Raw genomic sequence first — 24618 nt, forward strand, 5'->3', positions numbered from 1 at the left:
GAGCCGGGTTTATATGGAAGCAAGATGATTGTTTACATTACACATAAATTTTTGCATGCTTTTTTTTTTTTTTTTTTTTTTTTACATAGGAATCACCACTTATCAAGGCCTACAGGCCACTCGAGGATAAGGGTTACTGAGTGTACAGTAGTCAATGGGATAATATAGAAGTTAGTAGTGGAAATTTGGTAAATTGGATTATTTAAGGGGATGGTTCATCAAGAATTTGTGCATGTTGCTATGATCAGGGAAACAGGGAGTTGGGAGATAATTCCAAAGGTAAACGGCCTGATAAAAGAAATTATTAGAATAGAAAATCTGGCATCTAGAAATCTTTACATAGAAAGGGTGTAATTTTGCTGCTAGTTTGGTTGGTCTGGGTATTTATGCTGAAAGGGTACATATGCAGCAGGTTCATCGGAACAGATCCCATGGAAGTACTTATAAAACAAGCATAAAGATGCAAAACTGCAACATCAACAGAGTTTGATAGTTATGCAGGATCTATTAAGTTAGATTTTTTTTTTTTTTTTGCACTTTTTTCAAGAGAAAAACGGTAATAATGTTGGTGCATCAGTCAAAATGTAGCAACATGGACAGGCAAATGGTGGCTTTACAGAGATACAGGATACTGGCAGTTGTAAGAAGTTTTCTAGCCTGCAAGAGGAAGCCGACCTTCTTTGTGGCACACATTTATTCTACTTCAAGTTGCCTATGCATTTATTCTACTTCAAGTTGCCTATGCATTTATTCTACTTCAAGTTGCCTATGCATTTATTCTACTTCAAGTTGCCTATGCATTTATTCTACTTCAAGTTGCCTATGCATTTATTCTATTTCAAGTTGCCTATGCATTTATTCTACTTCAAGTTGCCTATGCATTTATTCTACTTCAAGTTGCCTATGCATTTATTCTACTTCAAGTTGCCTATGCATTTATTCTACTTCAAGTTGCCTATGCATTTATTCTACTTCAAGTTGCCTATGCATTTATTCTACTTCAAGTTGCCTATGCATTTATTCTACTTCAAGTTGCCTATGCATTTATTCTACTTCAAGTTGCCTATGCATTTATTCTACTTCAAGTTGCCTATGCATTTATTCTACTTCAAGTTGCCTATGCATTTATTCTACTTCAAGTTGCCTGAAAATGTAAGGCTGAGGAGTTTTAATGTTGGACTCTTAGTGATTGGAAAAAGTTTCTTACAGTTGTTAAAAGAAAAGGGTTTTCTCTTGATAACATTAAATGTGACCCATTTTGAGATCCATTTTACTACAGACTCCAGGTCAGTTTTCAAAGATTTAGACATTGTCTTGTGTTGCCGATCAATTTGCTCTCATGCTGGAAATAGAGTGGGTGTCATCAGCAATACTCAGTAATTCAGGATTATTTCTAAATTTTATATGCAAAATAAAATTTTAGTCATATTTATAAAGAAAATAAACTATAAGCATAATTATATTTCGAATTATTTTTCTCAAAAAGCACTGAAAACAAGCAGCTTTTTTTAATAATAAATATCAAGTGTATATCTGTGTCAATGTCTATGTAGTCATTTCTTTACGTGTAAAACAAAGGAAGAGAACTACACATATATTAAAGCAAACGCAGGCAACAAAATTTTACCAGAGTATTTGTAAACAAGACAACTACCTTTTTTATTTTCAAAATTAAAAAAAGTTTATTAATGAGATTTCCGATGCCTTACATATTCTGTGTCTTGGTGTTTAGCCATGTAAAACATGCTACCTCTTTCATCAATTCCATAACATGCCTGGTATCGCAGTCACATGGTAAACTGGTCATTTGCAACATCTTAAATTCCAAAACTGATGACAATGACCAAAATTTGCAGAGAAAAATGAAATTTGGTATCGTTTTGGAAAATTTACAGAAATATGCTTCTGCATAATTCACTATTTCAAAATACATACGCGTAATTTGTAGTGACAAAATAGGTTTATTTATGGTATGTCTGTTTGTTAAGCAGCACCATACCAATCAGCAGCATCAACTACTATAATATTGTTAGTTGGAAAGCAATGAAAAAATATGCTGCTATTATTTGACGATACTGTACACTAGTATGTATATGATTTTCGTTTTTTTTTTATATTTTTAAAGAAAAAAAACTATAAAAGTCAGTTATTTCAAAGGCTTTTTACTGATCAAAAAAAGCAACCCTAAAACAAAGAAAAGCATGAGTTATCTCACTCTGTGATTACAACTACTTAAATCATGCAGAATTTTACAAATTGAACACAAGACCTAATGGGTAATGGAGAGGGGAAATCAGTGGTCATCCTCTGCCTATCCTCCTCTTAACTCGCTGACTCATTCGCCAAACAACCTTTCCTTTCTCACATTTGTCTAGCATTTTCATTTCAGCTATCACTACAATACCACATTTACTCTATCGACTATCATCATCAATGGGTTAAAATTAATTTTATTTACAAAAGATATTTACAATTTTGGTGAAGATGTAGAGTGAGACAACAAAATACAGCCCAAAAAAGGAAAAACAAGGGAACAAAAGAAAGTCAGACGCAGATTAGTAAGGCTTCCTCAACTCTTTCTAGGAGTTGTTTTTGCACTATTGCTTTCTAGTTTATTTGGAACGAAAACAAGTAGATCAATCTCTACATGGAAGTAGGACATAAGTGAGAGCAAAAGAAAGAGGTGGAGTTTAGAAGTGGATGGTATCCTTCAAAAAAACTTTTTTATTTTAGTTTCACTATTAAGTACTAACATTTAAACATGTAAAAATGAAAAACAAAAAATAAGAGATATTAAGGTTTATTTACAGCGAAAGTTGAAAGATCTCACTTATTTTAATATATTTTCGATAAAACTGGTCTTAAACTATATTTTTTGTCTGGAAATAAAAATTCTACTTTTTTTTTTTAAATGCACTTCTGAAACTTTTATCCAAAGACTTTCTTACTAGCAGCCATTTTTATTGGATTATCGATTAATTATGTCTTAACTTCTTTATTTTTGCTTTTAGATTGGTTAAAACTTGATATATATATATTTTTTTTTTTTTGAGCAAGAAAAATTTTCTAAAGTCTATTCGGCATTTGTGCATTCTAATATGTTTGGTTTTCATTTTAAGAGAGTCCAGTCCGCATTAAGAGAAGAGCTAACAAAGCCCCTCTCCCTCATGTCAAGGATGGCTTTTTAAATTTGAATGAGAATGTTAAAATGCACAAGTCCCGTCCGTTTTTGTTTTGTAAGAAAAAAAAAATGGTTGCTAACAATTAAAACTAAATTACAAAAACACAAAAAATACAATTTAAGATCAACATGATAACCAAAGGAAATTGATTAGATTTTTTAATGTACTTAAAGTGTTGCTGTATTTGCACGCCATTGTCCGGGTGAAGGTGGTCTGAGAAAAATAATTCAAAACATAATCCTGTTCTCACTCTTTTAATAGAATATTTTAAATTATATTTTTAAATATAATTCAATGTGTACAAAGTAACTAAATCACAGTGTGAGGTTATTGTGAGAAAAAAATTGTAGACATTAAAAATTTTGGTGAATGTTTAAGAAATTGCTTACCCCCCACCTCTAAATTCCCCAATTTATATATTTTTTTTAATCTCATCAATTACAAACTTAATTTTCAGATTAAAAAAAGAATTTTGAAAAAAACATTTTTTATGACTTTTTTAGTGGGGATCAGTTTTCAATTATAACGTTCTACTAAACTGAACACCTACTTTGTGATCGATGAATATTCCCATCTAAAAAATAGAGTTAACAAGGAAACTTTCTTAACCCCTCTCCACTCCTCCTCTCTGTCTCTTATCTATTTGAAAGAATCCTGGCTATTGTGAAAAAAAAAAACAAAAAAACTTATTTTTTAAAAATTTGGTGAAAAATTGAAATAGCCACTCCTAGAATGGATCTTTTGCAAAATTTTACGGAAAATAATGTTTTATGAAAGAACAAAAAACGTAAAAGTATGTTTTTGTAAACCGTTCGTGAAAACTTGCTGACAGCATTATTAACATCCTAAATTATGAGATGAAAAAATGAACGAATCTCTTAGTAAAAGAGAATTGTCTCCCTCAGAACAATGACAAATTGTAAAACAGCACCAAATATTTGCTAATCCGAACTTAACCCTTTGCATATTTAATGTCGCCATTATTTTTTTCACGGCTTTGGTTGCTTTTGTTTTACGGCATATCAACCATTTTCAGGTTATTTAATGCCGAATCCAAAGATTTTGAAGAAAAAATATTTTAATAGAATATATTTGTTGTTTTCAAGTTGGTTTCTATTTCGGTTTGATACGGTTGGGACCCTAACAGTTACTACCACTCCGGGTCAGAGTGGACCTGGGAGCAATGGCAATTAAAGGATGGCTCCACACTCCCCAAAACCCGCAAGCTGGGGCCTCACCACTGGATATAGTTTAACGTCATATCCAGGACCTTCACGGCTTTCAAATAATAAACTGATTCAGTCATTTCCAACAATGATTTGGGATTCTCCGTCAAACTAATGAATTCCTTTTGATGGTTGTTCATCACAAGAACCGATTTCTCATTAAATACTGACTGAACAAAAAGATGAAGTGTGGTATCAGAACAGATACTACATTTTAGTTCTAGTGAAAAGAAAAAGAATGATGAAAAGGGATAGCTCCAATAAATTGTTGTACTGGCATCTTTTTTTTTTATAAAACAACAAATCGCAAACAATAAAACGCATGTTTATTTGTGGTATGCAAATCATAAACAAGCAACAATATAAATGAACATTTTCTTTTCCCTTCAATAAAACAAAACTTGCTACCAAATCTACATATGAAATATACAATCAAATAGCAATGATGCTGCTATTAGCATGGCCGTCCGTTCGTATTACACTGTAATACAAATAAACAACAAAAACAAAAGTGACATATAACTTACTAATAGTTTATATGCATGTTTGGATTCTTAATCCAGCAGGGGAATGTGATGCGTCTAGTGTGTTAGCTATAAGTTAGTTCATGCTTGCATGCCTTTTCGCTTCCAGCTAACACCGCTGGCTAACCTTGTGGTGAAAAAGGAGCAGCTATGTGTAAGTCTTCCTTGCCAGTACATAGCCTCTCCATTATCAAGACTCCTACAGTACCTCCACATTGGCCATACATGGTAACTGGGTGCCTTGCAGGCCCCAGGTTAAACCTGTAGGGGATCTCGGAGTAATAAGGGAGCTCCAGAGGTAGTGCGTTATGGCCCACCGATGTGTTTTTTTTTGTTTTTTTTACACAGTGATCACCACTTATCAAGGCCCGAAAGCCACTCAGGGATAAGGGTTACTGCAAGTACATTACGTTAGTGTGGAGATTTGATGAAGTGTTTACTTAAGGGGGCGGTTCATTAGGAATTTGTTAATATTGGACTTGAACACATCCAAGTTGTAGTCCGGTAGGAAGCAGGCAGACGGAACAGAGTTCCACAGGCATGCAGTTCTAAGAAAGAAGCTTTGTTCATGGAATCCGCGTTTTGATTTAGGCACAGATATAGAGTGGGGGAAATTTTTCACAGTGGATTCAGCTAGACAGGTGTTTTTCGTGAAAGATTGGCGAGGGGGGGACCAGAGATTGGAGTTCAGACGAGCACCTGCCATGGAAATAACGATAAAACAAGGATAGGCTCGCAACGTCTCTTCTGTGGGAGAGAGGTTGCAGGGTAGAGAAAGGGGCATCCCCCACTAAGCCACGAAGTCTATTTTGTACTCTGTCTAGGCAGGATAGGCTGTTTTTAGCAGCTCCTGCCCAGATATGGCAACAGTATTCCATCCTTGGACATACTTGGCTTTTATATAGATAGAGAATTGCATCAGTAGTAAGATATCTTCTGGAGCGGTAGAAGGATCCCACCATCTTTCCAACGATCTTGGCAATGTACATGTTCCATTTCAGATCAGGAGTAAAGGTCAAACCCAGAAGCTTGTCAAAACACGGGGCCTCACCCAGACGAGAGCCATCCATCACAATTGATGCCAGATGGGGATCAGAGCGTTGATGATGTAAGGATAGGAGTTTGGTTTTGGATGCATTAAAGGTAACCAGCCAGCAGTGTGGACACGCTTTGGCACACTACCAACCCCTGAGTGTCCTTGGTTAAGCGAAGACTAGAGAAGTCAACCCAAAAATCAAACACCACTGCTTTGTGGCACTTATTATAGCAAAAGGCTAAGAGATAGGAACTTTCTTGCAGTTTTCCTTAAAAAAAAAGGCTATGGAACCACATCCAGAAAGAAAAGGCGTAGCAGCGGACATGATAGGGTGACTGTCTACCTCATTGAGATTACTTTTGGCCAGAAGCTGCAGCCTGTTCTGGTGCCAGTTGTTACGTGTTAGCTCCACTGGACATGAGAATTGGAGGTTCAGAGGGTGTCTACCTGATGCACAACAGATACTACACCTAAACTGTGTGAGTTAGGAGCCAAGGTGGAAAGTCCTGTGGCGATGGAGTGAGGATAACAGTGGCAGTGTGAGAGCTGGGATCCACTAGTCTGACCTCTGCGCATAAGTGGCCATGTGTGATGGTCGCAGGTGTACAGAGTGGATGACGATATCCATGAGACAGCTGCACGGATGACCAAGCAACCCTGTTCAGGAATAGCACTGCTTGCTCTGGAAGGGGGTGCCTCTATAAAAGGTGAGGTAAACAAAGCTCATCCAAAGACTATTTGACTGTCAAACTGGGGGCAGTGGATCTCCAATCCAGTGGTAACAATAGAAGAAGAAATAACAACACTCCAGACTTGAACATGGAACGTCAGAACGATGCTTGATACGGACTTAGGTGACAGATCACATAGAAGAACAGCACTCATAGATCCGGAGCTCAAGAATACAAATATCGACATAGCTGCATTGCAGGAGACAAGACTCAGCGGAAAGGACCAACTGGAGAAGCAGGAAGAACCTACTTCTGGAAGGGCTGTCCTAAGGATCAACCAAAAAAAACTGGAGTTGCTTTTGCAATCAGAAATGATCTAGCCAACAGACTCACAGACGGCTCTAGCGGAGTCTCTAGCGGAGTTTCTGAAAAGATAATAACACTGCAAACACGTTCTATAACCATAACATCATCAACGTTTATGCACCGACAATGACCTACCCAGACAAAAAAAAGGAGGCTTTTTACTCTCAGTTTAAAGACACCATAGCAATTGTCCCTGCAGCAGATAAGCTATTTCTCCTTGATGACTTCATTGCCAGAGTGGACCATGACTACAATACATGAAGCCCTATTCTCGGAAAGTTTGGAAACGTAAATTCCAATTCAAATGGAAAACTGCTGCACTGTTTGTGCACGGAGTTTGAGCTGATGATTACGAACACTTACTCCCAACATTCGGATAACCATTACTACTCCTGAGAACATTCCAGATCAAAGAGACCCCATCCCCTGGACTATGTTATCACAAGAAGGAAGGACCTCAAAGATGCCAAAAACACAAGAGCTATGCGAGGACCAGATTGACAAACAGACCACTGCCTAATCAAGACTACCTTCAAGTTCACCATAAAACCTGTGTACATCAGGGTGACAACAAAGCACAAGAGAAGGATAGATACGTCAAAGCTCGGAAATAGATGGCAAGATAGACTACAACTTGCAATCAACTCAGCATTGAAAGAAATCACTGATGATTCTGATTCACGGGAACAAATGTGGGACTCGCTAAGCAGGTTTGTATTCTCCACTGCGGCAGTTACTTGGCTACACAAAGAAGTGGGATGAGGACTGGTTCAATGAGAATGACCAAGAAATTAGAGATGCAATAGATGAAAAAAAACAAACGCTAAAATCAAAACTAAGTAATCCCAACTAGACCAAACCAGAAGAAGCTAAAAAAAAAGTGAAGGCAGAAGTCCAGAAAAATCTAAAAGAAATGGAAGACATCTGATGGCTGAAAAAGGCCGAAGATATGCAGAAGCAAGCGAAGGAAAACAATTCTGCAGGTTTCTTCAGGTCACTGAAGGAAGTGTATGGCCCCAAGGCCCAGATGACATACACTCTCTCATTAGAAGATGAATACGCTACACTGATGCAACCAAAACAGTTAATTCAAAGATGGCAAGAGTATTTCAGCACCCTATTGAATGTAGAATCCAATATGGATGAGGAGATCTTAAGCCACATAATAGTCTTCCCCCAGCAGATGGACCTGAATGACAGACCAACTCTTGAGGAAGTAAGAGAAGCAATTAACAAAACTAAAATGAACAAATCTCCAGGAATTGACGGTATACCAGCTGAAGTATACAAGTTTGACGGAAAACAACTCATAAGAAAACTTCACCAACGATTAGCAAAATGCTGGCAACAAGGAATGGTGCCACAAGAGTTCAAAGGATCATCCCAATCTATAAAAACAAAGGTGACCACAAGGACTGCAGCAACTACTGAGGTATATCTTTGCTGATCATTGCTGAGAAAATAATGACTAAAGTGATGCAAGCTTGGCTAGCAAGACAGGCAGAAAAGGTCCTAACCGAATCACAGTGCGGGTTCAGGCATGAAAGATCTACAGCTAACGGCAGATTCAAGAAAAAACTATTGAACAGTACCAGGAGCTCTACATAGTCTTTGTAGACTTCCACAAAGCATTTGATATGGTTAACCGAAAAATGTTGTGGAAAGTCCTTAAAGTGTTTGGATGCCCTGATCACTTCATGGGAATTATCAAACAATTTCACAAAGGAACAAAAGGGAGAGTTGTAGCGGGAACCATAAAAAGTGAACTCTTGGAAGTAAACCATGGCACCAAACAAGAGTGCATACTGGCCCCAACACTGTTCACCCAATTTCTAACAACCGTCCTAATGCTGCTTCATCAAAGAGACACCTGAGAAGGATCATAAAGATCAAATGGAGTGACTACGTCTCAAACATGGAAGTTCTCAGGAGAGTAAACCTAGACAGCATGGAAGCTACCCTTGCTACTATGCAATTACAATGGATCGGACACATTGCCAGAATGGAAGACAACCCAATCCCAAAGATGATCTTCTACGGGGAACTGGAAAATAGAACCCGCAAGATAAGAGGTCAGAAGCTTTGCTACAAAGATGTAACAAAGCGGCACCTGAAGGCGATGAACATCAATGTCGAGAGTTATGAGGAACAAGCCAAAGAAAGGAGCAGCTAGCGGAACATTCTCCACAAGTGGAAGGAAGGAAGGAAGAGAGAGGAAGATCGGAGAAGCCTTAGAGCTGAGACATTATCAACAACACAACCTAGCATCCACATATGCGGTGCCTATAACCAGATGTTTCACAGAAAGAGGACTATACCAATATCGAAGGATAAAGCACCAAGGTCCTGACTAGTCATCGCCAAGACTAACGGACTGCATGATGATGATGATGATGATGATGAATAGTTAATAGTTAAAAGGAATATAAAGGCAATTTATCTTTTTTGTGTCAAGAATCATTATTTTGATACTCTCCCAATCAAAGAATAACAAAATCTACTTGTTGATTTTGGACAAGTTCTTTTATCGTACATTGATCATCAATTTGATGGCTAGGGTAACTGTTGTAAAACCACTCCTCTTTATCTGGTGGGGTCGCACTGATCCCAACACAGAAGTGTAAACATCAAAGCTGGTTGACTAGCCCTGATTACACTGCCACAGCTAGATACAACTAGCCCTTCAAACACAGCTAAACACAACTAGCCCTTCAAACATGGCTAGACGCAACTAGCCCTTCAAACACGGCTAGATGCAACTAGCCCTTCAAACATGGCTAGATGCAACTAGCCCTTCAAACATGGCTAGATGCAACTAGCCCTTCAAACATGGCTAGATGCAACTAGCCCTTCAAACATGGCTAGATGCAACTAGCCCTTCAAACATAGCTAGATGCAACTAGCCCTTCAAACATGGCTAGATGCAACTAGCCATTTAAACATGATTAGATGCAACTCGCCCTGAAAATATGGCTAGATGTTACTAACCCTTTAAACACAGACACAACTCACCTATCAAGCATGGTTACACACAATAAACTCATCAAACATGGCTAGATACAATTAGCGCATCATGCATGGTTAGATACAACTAGTAGTCATAATCAAAATAAAAACAAAGTTTTGCTTCTGAATTAGATGTAATGTACATGACGATTTCTAACCACTTGAGAGAGATTGGGAAAATAAAAAGTTGATAAATGGGTGCCTCATGAATTGAATGAAAACCAAAAGAAACACTGTTCTGAAGTGTCAGCTTTCTTTTTATACGCAATAAGAACAACCCGTTTCTCAACTGGGTTGTGACGTGATAAAACAACAACTGGCAACACTCAGCTCAGTTGATGCCAACAAAGCTCCACAACAATTCCTGAAACCAAAGTTGCATCAAAAGAAGGTCATACTGACTGTTCGATGGTCTGCAACTGGTCTCATCCATTAGTTTTTGAATGTAGGCAAAACCATTACGGCGGCAAAGTACTGTGAACAAATGGATCAAATGCATCAAAAACTTTGACAAAACCCAGAATTAGTCAATAGAAAAGGCCCAATTCTCTTTCATGATAATGCCTGACTATATGTTGCTAAACTAACCCTGCAGAAGTTGAACGAATTTGGTTACAAAACTCTGCCTCATCTGCCATACTCTCCAGACCTCTCACCTACCGACTACCACTTTTTTAAGCATCTCAACAACTTTCTTCATGAAAAATGCTTCAAAAACCTAAATGATATCAAAAACACCTTCAGCGACTTCACAGCTACCAGAACACAAGATTTACATCGTTACTGGCAGAAATACACTTGTTTGCAAAAGTGCATTGATTCTGATTGTGCTTATTTTGATCAATAAATTTTTGTTTGGACCAAGATATGTTCATCTGAATTTAAAAGTTAAAAACCACAAGAACTTTCTTGTCAACCTGATACGTATTTTGATATAAACAATGAAAAGAATGTGATTTTTAAGATTCTCTCAAAAGTCAAATAATTGATCAATTTTGTTATTTTTTTAAAGACTTATTTAAAAAAAAAAAAAGAAAAAAAGCTGAATTATATACCAACTGAAATAAAATAATATACAAATTTTTTTTCATATTTTGCCCGTTCCCCAACGCGATATTATCAGAAGTGTTATTTTTTTGGGGGGGGAGGGGGAGAAGAACTGACATCTTAGATTTTTTACATATTAAATTGCTTATTTGTTTGTCTGGAATAAAAAAAAAAATTTAATTTTGGGTCACAATCATTGCTGATGTATATGATTTTTCTCAATATTTTGGAAAATATATTAAAATTATTAAGTTTTATAGAAAATTTTTTTAACATGTATTTACATTTAAAAATTTTCACCTGTGAAGTTTCAAAATATTTCCCCCCCAAATTTTTTTTTAATGATTGAATTTTTTAGACCCTGTGAAAAAAATATATGGAAGATTTACTCTTAAAACTTATTATGAATAAACAATCTTACTGTTAATAAGTAAAAAACAAATTTTTAATCAATACTGTTTTTCATTAATCAGCAAATAAAAAATATATTTAGAAATCAAACGTGAATAATTTTTTCTATTTTTGCATCTTACTAATAAAAATCGTTGCGTAAACTATATTACTTGTTTCTTCATTGTTAGAACGAAAATATAATTTTTAAAGCACGTAACAGAAACAATTATGAGTTCAGAATTAATTAAATTTCTTTGTGTACGGTTGATTTTACAATCTGTTAATATCAAATAAAAAGTGACTTGTAGTTTCCAATCAAAAATTTTGAATTGAAAATAAGTTTCAGATAAAGTTAATTTAACGATTTAGTTAAAATTAAAATAATGCTTGGTTTTAAGAATTAAAAAATGAATATTTCCTAGAATAAAGAGGAATTTAATAGAAATAATTTGAATATTTCTTTTTTTTTTTTTTTCAGGCTACAAATTATGATATTGAAAATTAATAAATTGTTATAACTTTTATATATTTTTTTCCCATTTTCACCCCAAACAAAACACAGTGAAGTGGCACTTGAATTTCTGCATGTCACTATATTTGGGAAAGCAGAAACCCAGAAGGGAGTTCCAAAGTCTAGCAGTTCTGGAGAAGAAACTATTAGAGTAGAAGGAGGTCTTACATCTAGGGATCTCTACTGTATAGGGGTGGGATTTTGCTGCTTGTCAGGTTTGTCAGGGGTATTTATGTCAAGTGGATACAAGGGCTTGTAGTTCAGAGCATTCACCATTAAAATACTTGTAAAATAGAGGGATGTAACATTTCGTCGATGGGAGATAGGCCAAAGCTTAGATAACAATTCAGGACCTTTCAGGTTGGAGACTCTCTTTTGAACCCTGTCCAGGAGTAAAAGACTAGTAGCAGATGCACCAGCCCAAATGTGACAACCATATTCTATACATGGGCGAATGGTGGCCTTATAGAGGCACAGGATACTTTCAGGCATAAGTAACTTTCTAGCACGGTAGAGAGAGCCCACCTTCCTTGCAGCAACCCTGGCAATGCTCTCGATGTATCTGTTCCAACTCATGTTCTCTGTGAACGTTAAGCTGAGGAGTTTGAAAGAAGTACTTTCAGGTGATGTATCTTTGGCCACATAACATATTGGTCACTTAGCTTGGGGTCGTCCATAGATAATGAAAGTTAATTCTTTTAGGTGTTGTCCGCTTAAATATAAGTTTATATATATATATATATATATATATATATATATATATATATATATATGATGATTGCAACGTCTTCCCAGACGAGTGCCACTCCCTCAGGCACTGAAAGTCCATGAGCCGAAAATGACTTTAGTCCTGCCGGCAAAATTCACACTCTCAAACAGACATGACACTGAAGACGGTCATTAGTATACATACATATATTATATGGAAAAATGCGCGCATGAAAAGTAATATTCTTAAGATTTTATTAAACCTGGAAAAGTAAAGAACAAGATATTCTAGTAAAGTAAAAAATAAGAATTTTTTAGACTTAAAATATTGCAGCTAAAAATAAAATTTTAATATTGATAAATATTTTATTTATTATTTGCATATGTTGTTGTTTATTGTTTAGTTAGAAATGGTGTCAGTCGCTGGATTGAACTTATTTCCTCCCTATTATTTGCATATAGTTATGTAGTGAAAATTGTTTGAATAAAATTAATTCATTAGTTAGTTAGTTAGTAGATGGAATTAATAATTTTATAATTTACATAAAAATGAATTAAATGATCCTAATTATGATATAATTAAATTATTCATTTTTATGTAAATTATAAAATTCAAATTTTATTTTTAGCTGCAATATTTTAAGTCTAAAAAATTCTTATTTTTTACTTTACTAGAATATCTTGTTCTTTACTTTTCCAGGTTTAATAAAATCTTAAGAATATTACTTTTCATGCGCGCATTTTTCCATATAATTCATGATTTTTCCAGGCATTGCTATTGTATTAATATATAAATTTATAATATTTATTAATGATTGTCAAAAAAAAATAGCTCTCAACCACACATTTATGCAATATTTATCATTCAATCACAGTAGTTCCGAGCCAGGGTCTCTACTGAGATTGCGGTTCATGAATTCGTGATCTGTATAGGGCGTAAACTAACAAAAAAGAATATGGCACTCGGTGTCTTTTTAGATATCGTTGGAGCTTTTGACAACATACCCTTCAGTAGTATGTTCAAGTCGCTACGAGAACTCAATGTGCCACCAGTACTCATCCGATGGATTGAGTATATGGTGAGGCAGAGAACAGTTCAAGTAGAACTATTGAGGGCAACTGTTAAAAGGGAAGTAGTTAAATGAAACCCCCAAAGTGGGATTTTATCACCTTTACTATGGAACTGTATGCTGAATCCTCTTTCAAAGGAGTTTAAAAATAGGAATATTTATGCCCAGGCTAATGCTGATGACATCGCAGTGCTGGCCGCGGGTTCAAAAGCATCATTGGTCAGACACATTGCCAAAATGGCATTAAATATTCCTAATAAATGGTCTAATCGAAATGAATTAGAATTCAGTAGCCGTAAAACAGAAATGGTCTTGTTTACATATAAAAGGAATTGCCAACTTGGTGACCTTTTTCTGAGTGGACAGAAATTGAAACTTTCACAGGAGGCAAGTCTGTTAGGGGTAATGACTGCATTTTTCATCAAATGTGATAACGAAAAATTTGAGTTCATTCAAAGAATATGTACATCGGAGAATTCACTAATATTTTTAATCGATAAATTCACCATTTTTCGCTATAAAATCATAAGGAGAGTTAAAAAAATTAGTTATTAAAAAAAAATTCGGTTTTTTAATTATAAAAAAAAACGATACACGGGATTGAACCTAAAATCTTTCCACCAACCCCCGGTACTCTAAACGTTACGCTAACATGTCATATTGGCAAAATCGCAGTAAAAAATATTTATATACAAAACAAAGTTATGCAAAATAAAAAAAAAAGCGTTAGTCACTTATGTACTTACTCTCCTGTTTGTGAACCCACATATTTTGTTGTAACTTTTTTTCTACTGAACCAATTTTCGACATTTTTTTTCAAAATGTAGCTAATGAGGTGTTCTATCCAACTATATAACCTGTTTGAAATTTGGTTGCGAACGGAATTAGTGGTGGGGGTTTGAAAGTGTCGCGATTCATTCAATTTCGGACTTAAGCATATATTCAACCACTACCGTGGTTGAATGATATATATGCATGCATGCATATATACATATATGCACATACATACATATAACACACATATATGTATACATACATACACAATACATAATACACATACATATACATACATAAACATACACAAGACGGTCAATGGCATACATACATATCTTCTATATATATATAAGTGAAAATGTATGTATGTATGTTTGTGTGTCTACTAAAAACTTTCGACAGACTGAACAAAAATTGACAAACTTGGTCTCATATGAAAATCCCATCCTTCGGCCAACAAATATCGAAAAATTGGCCAAAAACGTTAATTTTTTCACCCTGAAATCAACACATTTCTACAGGGTGGAGGGTGGGGTCAGCAAAAACCGTCCTCTCATTACGAGATCGGTTCTATGCATGTGTCAGACGACGTCATAACCTTTAATTTAAATATTTGAGGAACTGACACAATTTCATGTGCATCGTGTTAGCTCAGTTGGTTAGAGCGTTGAGTCATTATCTAAACGTTTTGGGTTCAAATCGTAGTGTGAGATGTCTTCTTTTTTTTTTTCGAGTTTTTAAATTCTAATATTGAAACAGGGTTATTTAAGCCATTTTTCACGTAACGTTCGTTTTTCTGGGTTTTTTTTTTTTACTTCGCTAATTCTTAGGTTTTCATTAACACCGACCACACACACCGAAAAACACCCGGGTACCCACCAATTTTTTAAATTTTAATATTGAAACAGGCTTATTTAAGCCATTTTTCACGTTTTTTTTTTTTTGGGGGGGGGGGGTTATTTTTCAGAAGTTTTAACGTTCATTTTTCTGTTTTCTTTTTTGTTTGTATTTTTCAGATTTTTACATTTAACATCGTTCGTTTGCCTTACGTTAGTTTTTTTTGTTTTTTGTTTTGATTACCCATGATTTGTTTTGACTACCATTGATTATATATGCACATATATATATATATATATATATATATATATACATACACTTACCTACATATACATACATGAATATACAAACATGCACATACATACATATACATGCATATATGCACATACACACACATATATACACATACATACAAACAATATATATATACGTATATACATATACATACATACATATACACATAGATATACACACATATACATACACCTGTACATGAACATACATACACCTATACATAAATATATACATATAATGATGGCAGATCAATTATTACATGCTTCCAGCATTTCAGGGCTACACGCGTCACAACTTTTCCATAGCTGAGGGAGTATCTATACACAGATGATGTTACAGAGTTTTAGCTTTGTACGACAGTTAAATCTCTCTCTCGGTTCAAAATGTTGACATCCAGCAACAAGCAAGAGCAAGATAGCCAGCAACAAGGAAAACTGCAGACCAGCTTAATGCGGGTACTGGTCTCCCATATTATTTTATTTATTTATTTTTTTTTAAATCTAAGATTTGCTTCTACAGGGGTTGCCTTCACCATGGCTTACGGGAGCCCTCTCCACCCCACATACACATGACAATAAACACATGCGTACATACAGATGTACACCAACATACGTATGCATGTGCACATACATGCAAACATAATCACGTAGAGGCACACAAATATGCACATACATACATATGCCTATACATACGTACACACACATATACATGATGATGATCATGTTGACAAATTCACACATAATTTTCCAAATAATTCAACATACGAATCAACAAAAAACAATAGTCCAATTAATATGATTTACAGACGCTTGGATTTTTTTTTTTTTAAATAAACAGTTTGTTTTAGACTCACACATATCCAGTACATGATAATGATGATGTTGACAAATTCATACCTAATTTTTCAAATGACTCAACGTATGAATCGACGAAAAACAAATATATATACATATATATATATATATATATATATATATATATATATATATATATATATATACATACATACACACACACCTATATATATCTTTTTCATAATGTTTCAAGCCAAAGGTAAGATTTTTACTGCTATATTTCACTTGACCCAAAACTTTAACAAGGTATAATGTATATTTGTACTGACTTCTTTTCCCTATATTTTTAATGTTTAATGTTATTTTGTAAAGTTTTGTCAAGTTTCGATATTCAAATAAAATATCGCCAGTTTTATGGAGTGTAAAATGTTTATATGCAATTCAAACCCTGATTCTTCTTTAATACAGATAAGTTTACGATAAGTTTATTTTATTTTACTAGTTTTTATTTATATTTTTGTTAGAAGTGTTGAAAATTAGTGTCATATCTATACTTTGACCAAGTATTTTTTTTATTATTATTATTCAAGAAAATAAAATTTTACTCGTTTTGAATGAGGGAGAAAAATTAACAGTGATGGTAAAATGAAAGCAAGGCTGAATAAGGGCGGACTCTTCATCTGTTTATTTTTTTTTAATTTTGGAAAGAGAACATGAACGTATGTTTTAAAACAAAATAATAATAGATTAACATAAGTTTTTTTTTCAGAAAATAAAATATATAAATTAAGACATTTTAGAAGTTTATATAAGTTTAAAACAAAATCTGAAGGAAATCAAATAAATCACTGATTACCTCCCCTTGTTAATATCTCCAGAAACAAATGACTGAAACAATAAGTTATTGCTAAAAAGCGTAAAATTTGAATTTCTTAAATAAAAAAAAGGTCAATGTGCTCCGTTACGCCAACTGAAGGCACCTGCACATTTTCTAAAAAAAATGACGATCTTTCTAGGTTTTCAAGTATGTTGAAAACGAATATCGCAGGGAAAATTAGTGCAGCCAAATAGTTTTCAAGGCATAAAAACCTGCATTATGCAATGTAATTTCTAGTAGTTTGAATTGGCCGCCATCTGTTGTTTCGATGAAATGGTTCAGTGAGCATGCGCAGACGGACTGTGAAGTTAAGTCTACGAAATGCAAATGTTTATCCAACGTCATTTCTTGCGAACTCCACCAAAAAATTACTTTCAAGAATTCAAATTCAAGAAAATTCGGACAATGTGCACTGGTTGTCCAACCTGTTTATTCCGGAAGCCATTCTTGACATGGGGAGGTTGAAAATAAGGAAATGCCTTTCAGAATAAACATCCCCAACCTCTAACATGTTAAGAACGGCTTTTGGAATAAACACCTCCAACCTCCCCATGTTAAGAACGGCTTTCAGAATTGCATTGAAAAAACTGAGGGTTTGCCGCTTTCATATACCGCCTGCTCAAACATGGCCGCCAGTGATTTACATTTCAAAATATAGGTATTTATGTCTCAAAAACTATTTGTCTGCGCTAATTTTCCTTGCAATATTCCTTTTCAGGATACCCAAAAACCTATAAAAGTCATTGATTTACTGAAAGATGTTGAGGCATCTTCAGTTGGCATAACGGAGCACATGATGAAAAAACATACTTGATCAATTTTCATGATTTTTGGAATACCATCTTCATTCGGTGACAAGTAGATATACCATAAGGAATTTTTTTTTATCCCCATAGGTGCAATTCTGAATATGCACACAAAAACAAACATGGCGACCAGTGAACGCAATACAGAATACAGACCTGAATACCTCTAAAAATTTACTTTTTAAAGTTTAGATTTTAAATGTCGGGTGACACAACTTGAAGAATGTGTATTTAAAAAAAGAAGAAAAAAACCTTTGTAAATGTTGGGTGACAAAATTTGAAGATAATCATAAGTATGTATAGAAAATAATCGGAGAAAGCGAAATTCCAAAAAGGCTAAACTACTTTAAATTTGCAAAATTTGTCTTAAAAACGTTGAGTGGTTCTAAAATGGATGATCGATTTACTAGACCATTGCATTAGAAGCACCCTAAAAATATTTAAATATTGATTTTTTTAAAAAGTTTTTGATAACCTGGTAGGCTAGTGTCCATACGATAATAATCCACTAAAAAATTTAAAGAAAAACAAAAATAAAATAATATAGTGGGGGGGGGTACCACTTCCATACGTGCACCTAAATTTTTTTTACACATACATCTAGAAAAGTTAGAACAATTTCAATTCATTCGATAGAAATGTCCAGTAAAAACGGTGATTCTAAATATTAAATATTTAGCTTAACTTTTTATTTGAATCAATTTGAACCAAGTAAAATTAAAGTTGAGCCCTATTTCTGAATAGACAATGAACCCGCAAATTAGTTGAGTGCATCATTCACAAACTTCCTGTTTGTTTGAATCTTCTCATTGCTTGTTAACATTATGACAAGCCCACTTACATGGTTACAGGAGTAACCTTATTCATTTTCATTTAAATGTTAATTCCGAGGGGAAGAACTCTAGCCTGCAAAGCCAAGATTGAATTTGTTGAGTGGGTTCGAGTCCTGCGACCAGCAGTAATTATCACTTCCTACACTGGTGATTGCATAAGCATGAAGCACTAGTGTCTTTAGGTATAAAAAATGATTAATATTTATTTTTAAAAATACTATATAATTGTACAAAATTTCAGCTCACATGGTTTCGTAACAAGGAGAAAAAACCCTGGGCTAAATTTGATTAATCACTCTTCAGCCATTTTCTTGATTTATGAATCTACTAGCCTGGATGGCCAGTGTTTGGAGATGTGTGCTGAGCAAAAAAAAAAAAAAGTGGTAGTAGGCAGGCTCGAACCCGTATCACGAAGAGAAAAAGAATGTGAAAAAAAAAAGTGATGTCTTTGCTGTCGCATCCATTGCCAAACCGAAAGTGGCAAAGGTTTAAATTAAGGGTAGTTAATCAAAAAGAGAGGATGACTTTCAAAAATATCAGCAAAAAAAGCAACCCCTCCTTGTAGAAAAGTGCCCAGTTGAGGGTGAAGAAATTAATGTTTTTATGCAAGGTACTTAGTTGTACAGTTTAGTCAAGACATTAAAAATGAAAATATCAAAATAAGTTTAAATTGTATGTATTTGTTACGGAATGAAGTTCTCCAAAAAAAAATTTCACTTAATTTCATCAAGTAGTTTTTGTTTTACAGCGAAAAAACAATTTGTTATGATACCGAGCAAAAGGTTTGATTTTTAGGAAGAAAAGCTAGTATTAAAGATGGGGAGGGAGTGTCGGCGCTTTACATGGAGTTATCTCCCGTGTCATTTCTAAAATTCAAACAAAAATTTCAAACAAATCCAAGATGTCTGCCTTCAACACGCTCTCATAAAAACGTGTTTTTCCGCTGTAAAAAAAAAAAAACTACTCGATCAAATTAAGTGAAATTTTTTTTCAGAGATCTTCATGTCAAAACGGATACGTACAATATAACTTTTTTTTTTCTATATTTTCATTTTTTAATATTTTGATTAAACTGTACACGTACCTTATGCAATTTTTCGATATTTGTCGTCCAAGGGTCAAGCTTCAAAACGATACCAATCTTGTGAAAATCTGTCGCCTCTGTTGAAAGTTTTAGGCAGACATATATACATACATTTAAACAGACAGGTGAGATTTATATAATAGACTAGCGGGGGTGTCGGGCGTTGCCCAGGTGTTTGGAGGTGTAAAAGAAAAAAAAAAGTTTTGGTATGTAGATAGGCTCGAATTCGAAGCCTTCAGGCAAAGGCGGAAAAAAAGCGTGATAACTTATCTCGATGCTACAAGGGCAGCGGAAGTGAGAATGGTTGAAATTAAACAATTAAAAAGTTAAGTGATAGGTGCATGAATTTAATGAGGTCAAACGTCAAGCTGTGGGGGAATGAAATCCCACACTTAACTTTGGCTGCAAATCAGTTTCCCTAAAATGTTGAGGAAAACCAGCTCCCCATAAAAAGAGGAGTGTCCAAATGAATAGCAATTGTCTAATATAACGGGTTTTCCCCATATTGATCAAAGCTCATTGCTTTCTGTATGTCCCTGCCACAAGTGCCAGGAATACATGTTTACTCCGGGTTGAGTTTCGCTTTTTTATACGGAAAAGCCAAGCAAACATGCGGAGACCAGGAAATAGCGCAAAAATAGCATGTAAAAGTCGCTCAAATAAAAGATAGATGTGACCTCCTTTCGTAAATCGTAGATATTATAATCTAGGAAGTATATAAAAGGTTCTAAGAAACAGTAACCCACCCACCAAGCGTCCCCCCACCTCTAAAAACCTTTGCCGGACATACACAAAAAACGCACACACTAACACACATTTTCACTTTTATATTATAGATGACAATGTAACCTTACTCACATATTAAGCACTGTTGAAACAAAATATATGCATAATAGATTTTAATATATGTGTCTAACAGTAATATATATATATAAGAAATTTTCTTAGTAAATATATACATAATCTTCTTAGTTATAGCACTTTACTGCAGTTTCACGATATTATCGATCAACTGTCTCCGAATTATATCAAGTATTATTTTTTTATGCATCCAATCGGAGAACGCATAGTTCCTTATTTATACAAAATGTGCTGTTTTAATTCGGTATTGTTTCAATTTAGAGTTTGGTTTTCTTGTTAACGAGAGAAAATAGTTATCCATGGACAGGTGTTTCGCCATTAGTGCAGCTCATCAGCTTGGCTATGATTTGAACGATATCCATGCACTAGAAGGAATTAGCTTCAGACTCTAAGGTCCTGGTTTTTACATCTCGTTAATTTCAGCCACGCTGATAATTAATAAAATGACGAAACAAACACGTATCTGAGAATAATTAAAATTTAAAAATATGTACATGCTGATGTCGTTCCTCACTTAGGGGCTCAGCATCACATTAGTGAAGAGTAAAATTATTGGTATTTTTTTTAAATGCCCCAACCTATCTATGTTAAAAACGGCTTTCGGAATAAACACCCCCAACCCCCCCCCCATCTTAAGAATGCTTTCGAGGTTGGGGGTGCTTATACTACGCTGAGGCAGGTCGTAAAAAAATACCAAATAATTCTCAACTACTTCCAAAGTATCGCAAACAAATTAAACAAGTAAAATAGCACACATTGTGTGTGTGTGTGTGTGTGTGTGTGTGTGTGTGTGTGTACTGGCTTCACCATTCATATAATAAACACACGTTTAGGATTAACTCAGTTATCTACCCTTCAATAAAGATGAAGTTAGCAGAAAGATGAATTTAGCATCATTAATAGACGATTTAATCATAGAATTTTAAATTCCGAAATAGAATATGTTCATTTTTATTTTTGAAATAAACATGGAATTTCTGACCGTGAAAAATTAGTTTGCGTAAAAAGAATTTCAAATGAAGAAACCGAGTTGTTGGTTTCGCATAGAAAACGTTACTATGATGCTGCAAATACAACCTAATATTATTTTCACATCAATCTTTTAAAAATTACATGAAAACTATCACCAAAAACACACAGCTTTTAGTTATAAATTATTTTTATTAATAGAAAACAATTCAAATAATACGTATTTAATAATTAGCACGTTTATCAAGGTTTTTTTTCTGATCCAAACTTCAAGAGAGAAGCTTACATAGCAATGTTTAAGTTAGTAGTAGTCGTAATACAACTAAAATCAATAAAAATCATTCATCGAAATAGAAATCTATTCGTAAAATTGTTTAAAAACTAATCATACTAATAACGTATTGAACTACTTAATGATTAAATATTTTCTTTTAACTTGTGTGATTACAGTTTATTTGCTTTTATTATTAAAATGAAAGTGACTATTCGTTTCATGATCGTTTGTTTCCTGTTGATGGCGGTCAGTATGACTGAAAATGTTTAATATTTTTAAAAAACATGGACAATTTTTATTCATCGTATGCGAATTCGATTAAAGATATAAATCCTGATGTGATGAAGGGTACTCTATTTTTCACGAAATGATTATAAATATATTTATAAAGATATATCCAGGTTGTTTACATTTTTTTAATTCATAAGAAAACTAAACAAAAACAGGAAACTGGGGAGGAAAAAAATACAGAATTCGGTATGAGAGTGGCCTACCTGTGACATCGGAAGATTCCCCGGAAGGTGGACCGTTATCTCTATGTGCTCCAATACACCCTCCCATTTCATCTGGGGGAAAGGTGGAGAACAGTTGAGCCCCAGAAAAAAAATCTTGCCGTACACAAGGGAACCCCCTTTCGACAAAAGTCGTCCGAGAAAAGCCAACTCGAGATGAGACAAGATTTTGGAGTTTTTGTTGTTGTTGTTGTTGTTTTGTTGTTTTTTTTTTTCGGTGAATGACGTCACAATGCTAACAGTCCGCAGCGAATGGGAATGTAACGATTTGATTGGTCAAAAATAAAGATCCCCACCCGCATTTTCCTACCTCAACTATACTCGTTCAATCATCTTGTTACAACCTGAAAAGTTGCAGTCTCCCAAAACTGAACTACCATCTATCGTCGGTAATCTCTCTTTTTTACAGTAGATATGATCATCATTAAAATAATTACAACTAAAACAACAGAATGTAACACAGAAAGAAGTTGTTTATGCATTTATTTTTTAGACGACAGTAATAGAATTTGTTAGTACCGTAAGCTTCTCTTAAAAAACTGCCGGTTCTATCATCAAGAATGCGCGCACGCGCGTATAACAATAAGGGAGGTAACTCAGTATATAATATAAGGAGCAGCTGACTCGAAGTAATATATAAGGATTGTTGGTCGCTTCATGCTAACAATTCTAAACGACAAACGATGAACGACATTAAATATTTTAAAGAAAATACAGTTGGGAAATTAGTTGGTGCTAGTATCAGAATTTTTGTAGGAATTTTTGACACCCCTAAGACGAAACTCCGAATAAAATATAAAAATCTCGTTATTTCTCTGTTAAAAGTGGGTTATTTATTTTCTTTATGGATTATACTTCCAAAATAAACTATTAAAGTTTTTTTAAAAACAGTAATGAATTTTCCGAACTCAATATTTTTCAATTTTTAAACTTTACAAATCTATCAAAATTTTTCTATTGATTCTATTTTTACGATATGTTCAGGGTCAATGTGAAATTTTATGTTCTTTCCAATAAACCGAATATAATATTTTAGACAAACATTTTTTAAATTCACCCCCCCCTCATTTTCAAGATTCTATTAAAAAGTAAATAATTAATTTACTCACCGAAAAGTAAATAATTAATTTACTCACAAATTGAAGAGAAAAGGTCAATAAATAATATATTAAAATTTAAAACAAAAAAAAAACGTAGTGTTTTTTAGAATTTTACCTGTAAAGTTTGAAGTTTAAAACCTTTTTTTTTTAACCACGTTATTTGTTTTTTCTTTCTTTCTTTTTAATGGAACCTTGGTCCTTGCTCCTTTAATTGAAAAAAAAATTAGGGCTTGAATTACATTTTTCGATGAGTTATGAGCTTGGAAAGACAGGGGGTCGAATAATTCACGCCTCCCATTTTTAAATGTCTATTAAAAAGTAAATAATTAATTTATGCACCAAAGTCTTATATATCACAAATTGAAGAGAAAAGGTCAATAAATAATATATTCAAATTTAAAACAAAAAAACGAACTATTTTTTAGAAATTTACCTGTAAAGTCCGAAGTTTAAAAGCTTTTAAAAAAAAACATGTTTTTTTTTGTTTTGTTTTTTAATGAAACCTTGGTCCTTGCTCCTTTAATTGAAAACAAAATAGGGCTTGAATTACATTTTTCGAGGAGTTATAAGCTTGGAAAGATAGGGTGGAATTATTCACTATTTTCACGAAATTTCTGACACACCTAGTGCTAGTGCACTTACTGATCCACGCTATTTTTTAAATTGTATTTCCAAGTTTAATTAAAGATTTATGGTATGTTTTTTTTATTCAATTGTAAGGTTAGGTACAAAACACCCTCCCCTTCTCCATGTTAAGAATGGCTTTTTAAATAATAACGTCATTATTTCAGCACGGCACGGATCAATAAGTGCGCTAGTACCAATTAGTTAATAACAATTTTGTTTTGTTAACCTAATCATTT

General features: G+C 34.2%; 1 protein-coding gene across 1 annotated transcript in view; it reads right to left on the reverse strand.

The window, feature by feature from the left end:
• LOC145267134 (ubiquitin domain-containing protein 2-like) overlaps positions 1-23216 on the reverse strand; it is a 173406-nt gene extending 150190 nt beyond the window's left edge. The window contains exon 1 of the mRNA XM_080123170.1: positions 22638-23216. Coding sequence (XP_079979296.1) covers positions 22638-22704 — 67 coding nt within the window. The 5' untranslated portion in view covers positions 22705-23216. The remainder of the gene's footprint in view (positions 1-22637) is intronic.
• Positions 23217-24618: the final 1402 nt, after the last annotated feature.

This window comes from Euprymna scolopes, chromosome 42 (assembly GCF_053919585.1).
Source record: "Euprymna scolopes isolate OS-2025 chromosome 42, ASM5391958v1, whole genome shotgun sequence".
NCBI classification, from domain to species: Eukaryota; Metazoa; Mollusca; class Cephalopoda; order Sepiida; family Sepiolidae; genus Euprymna; species Euprymna scolopes.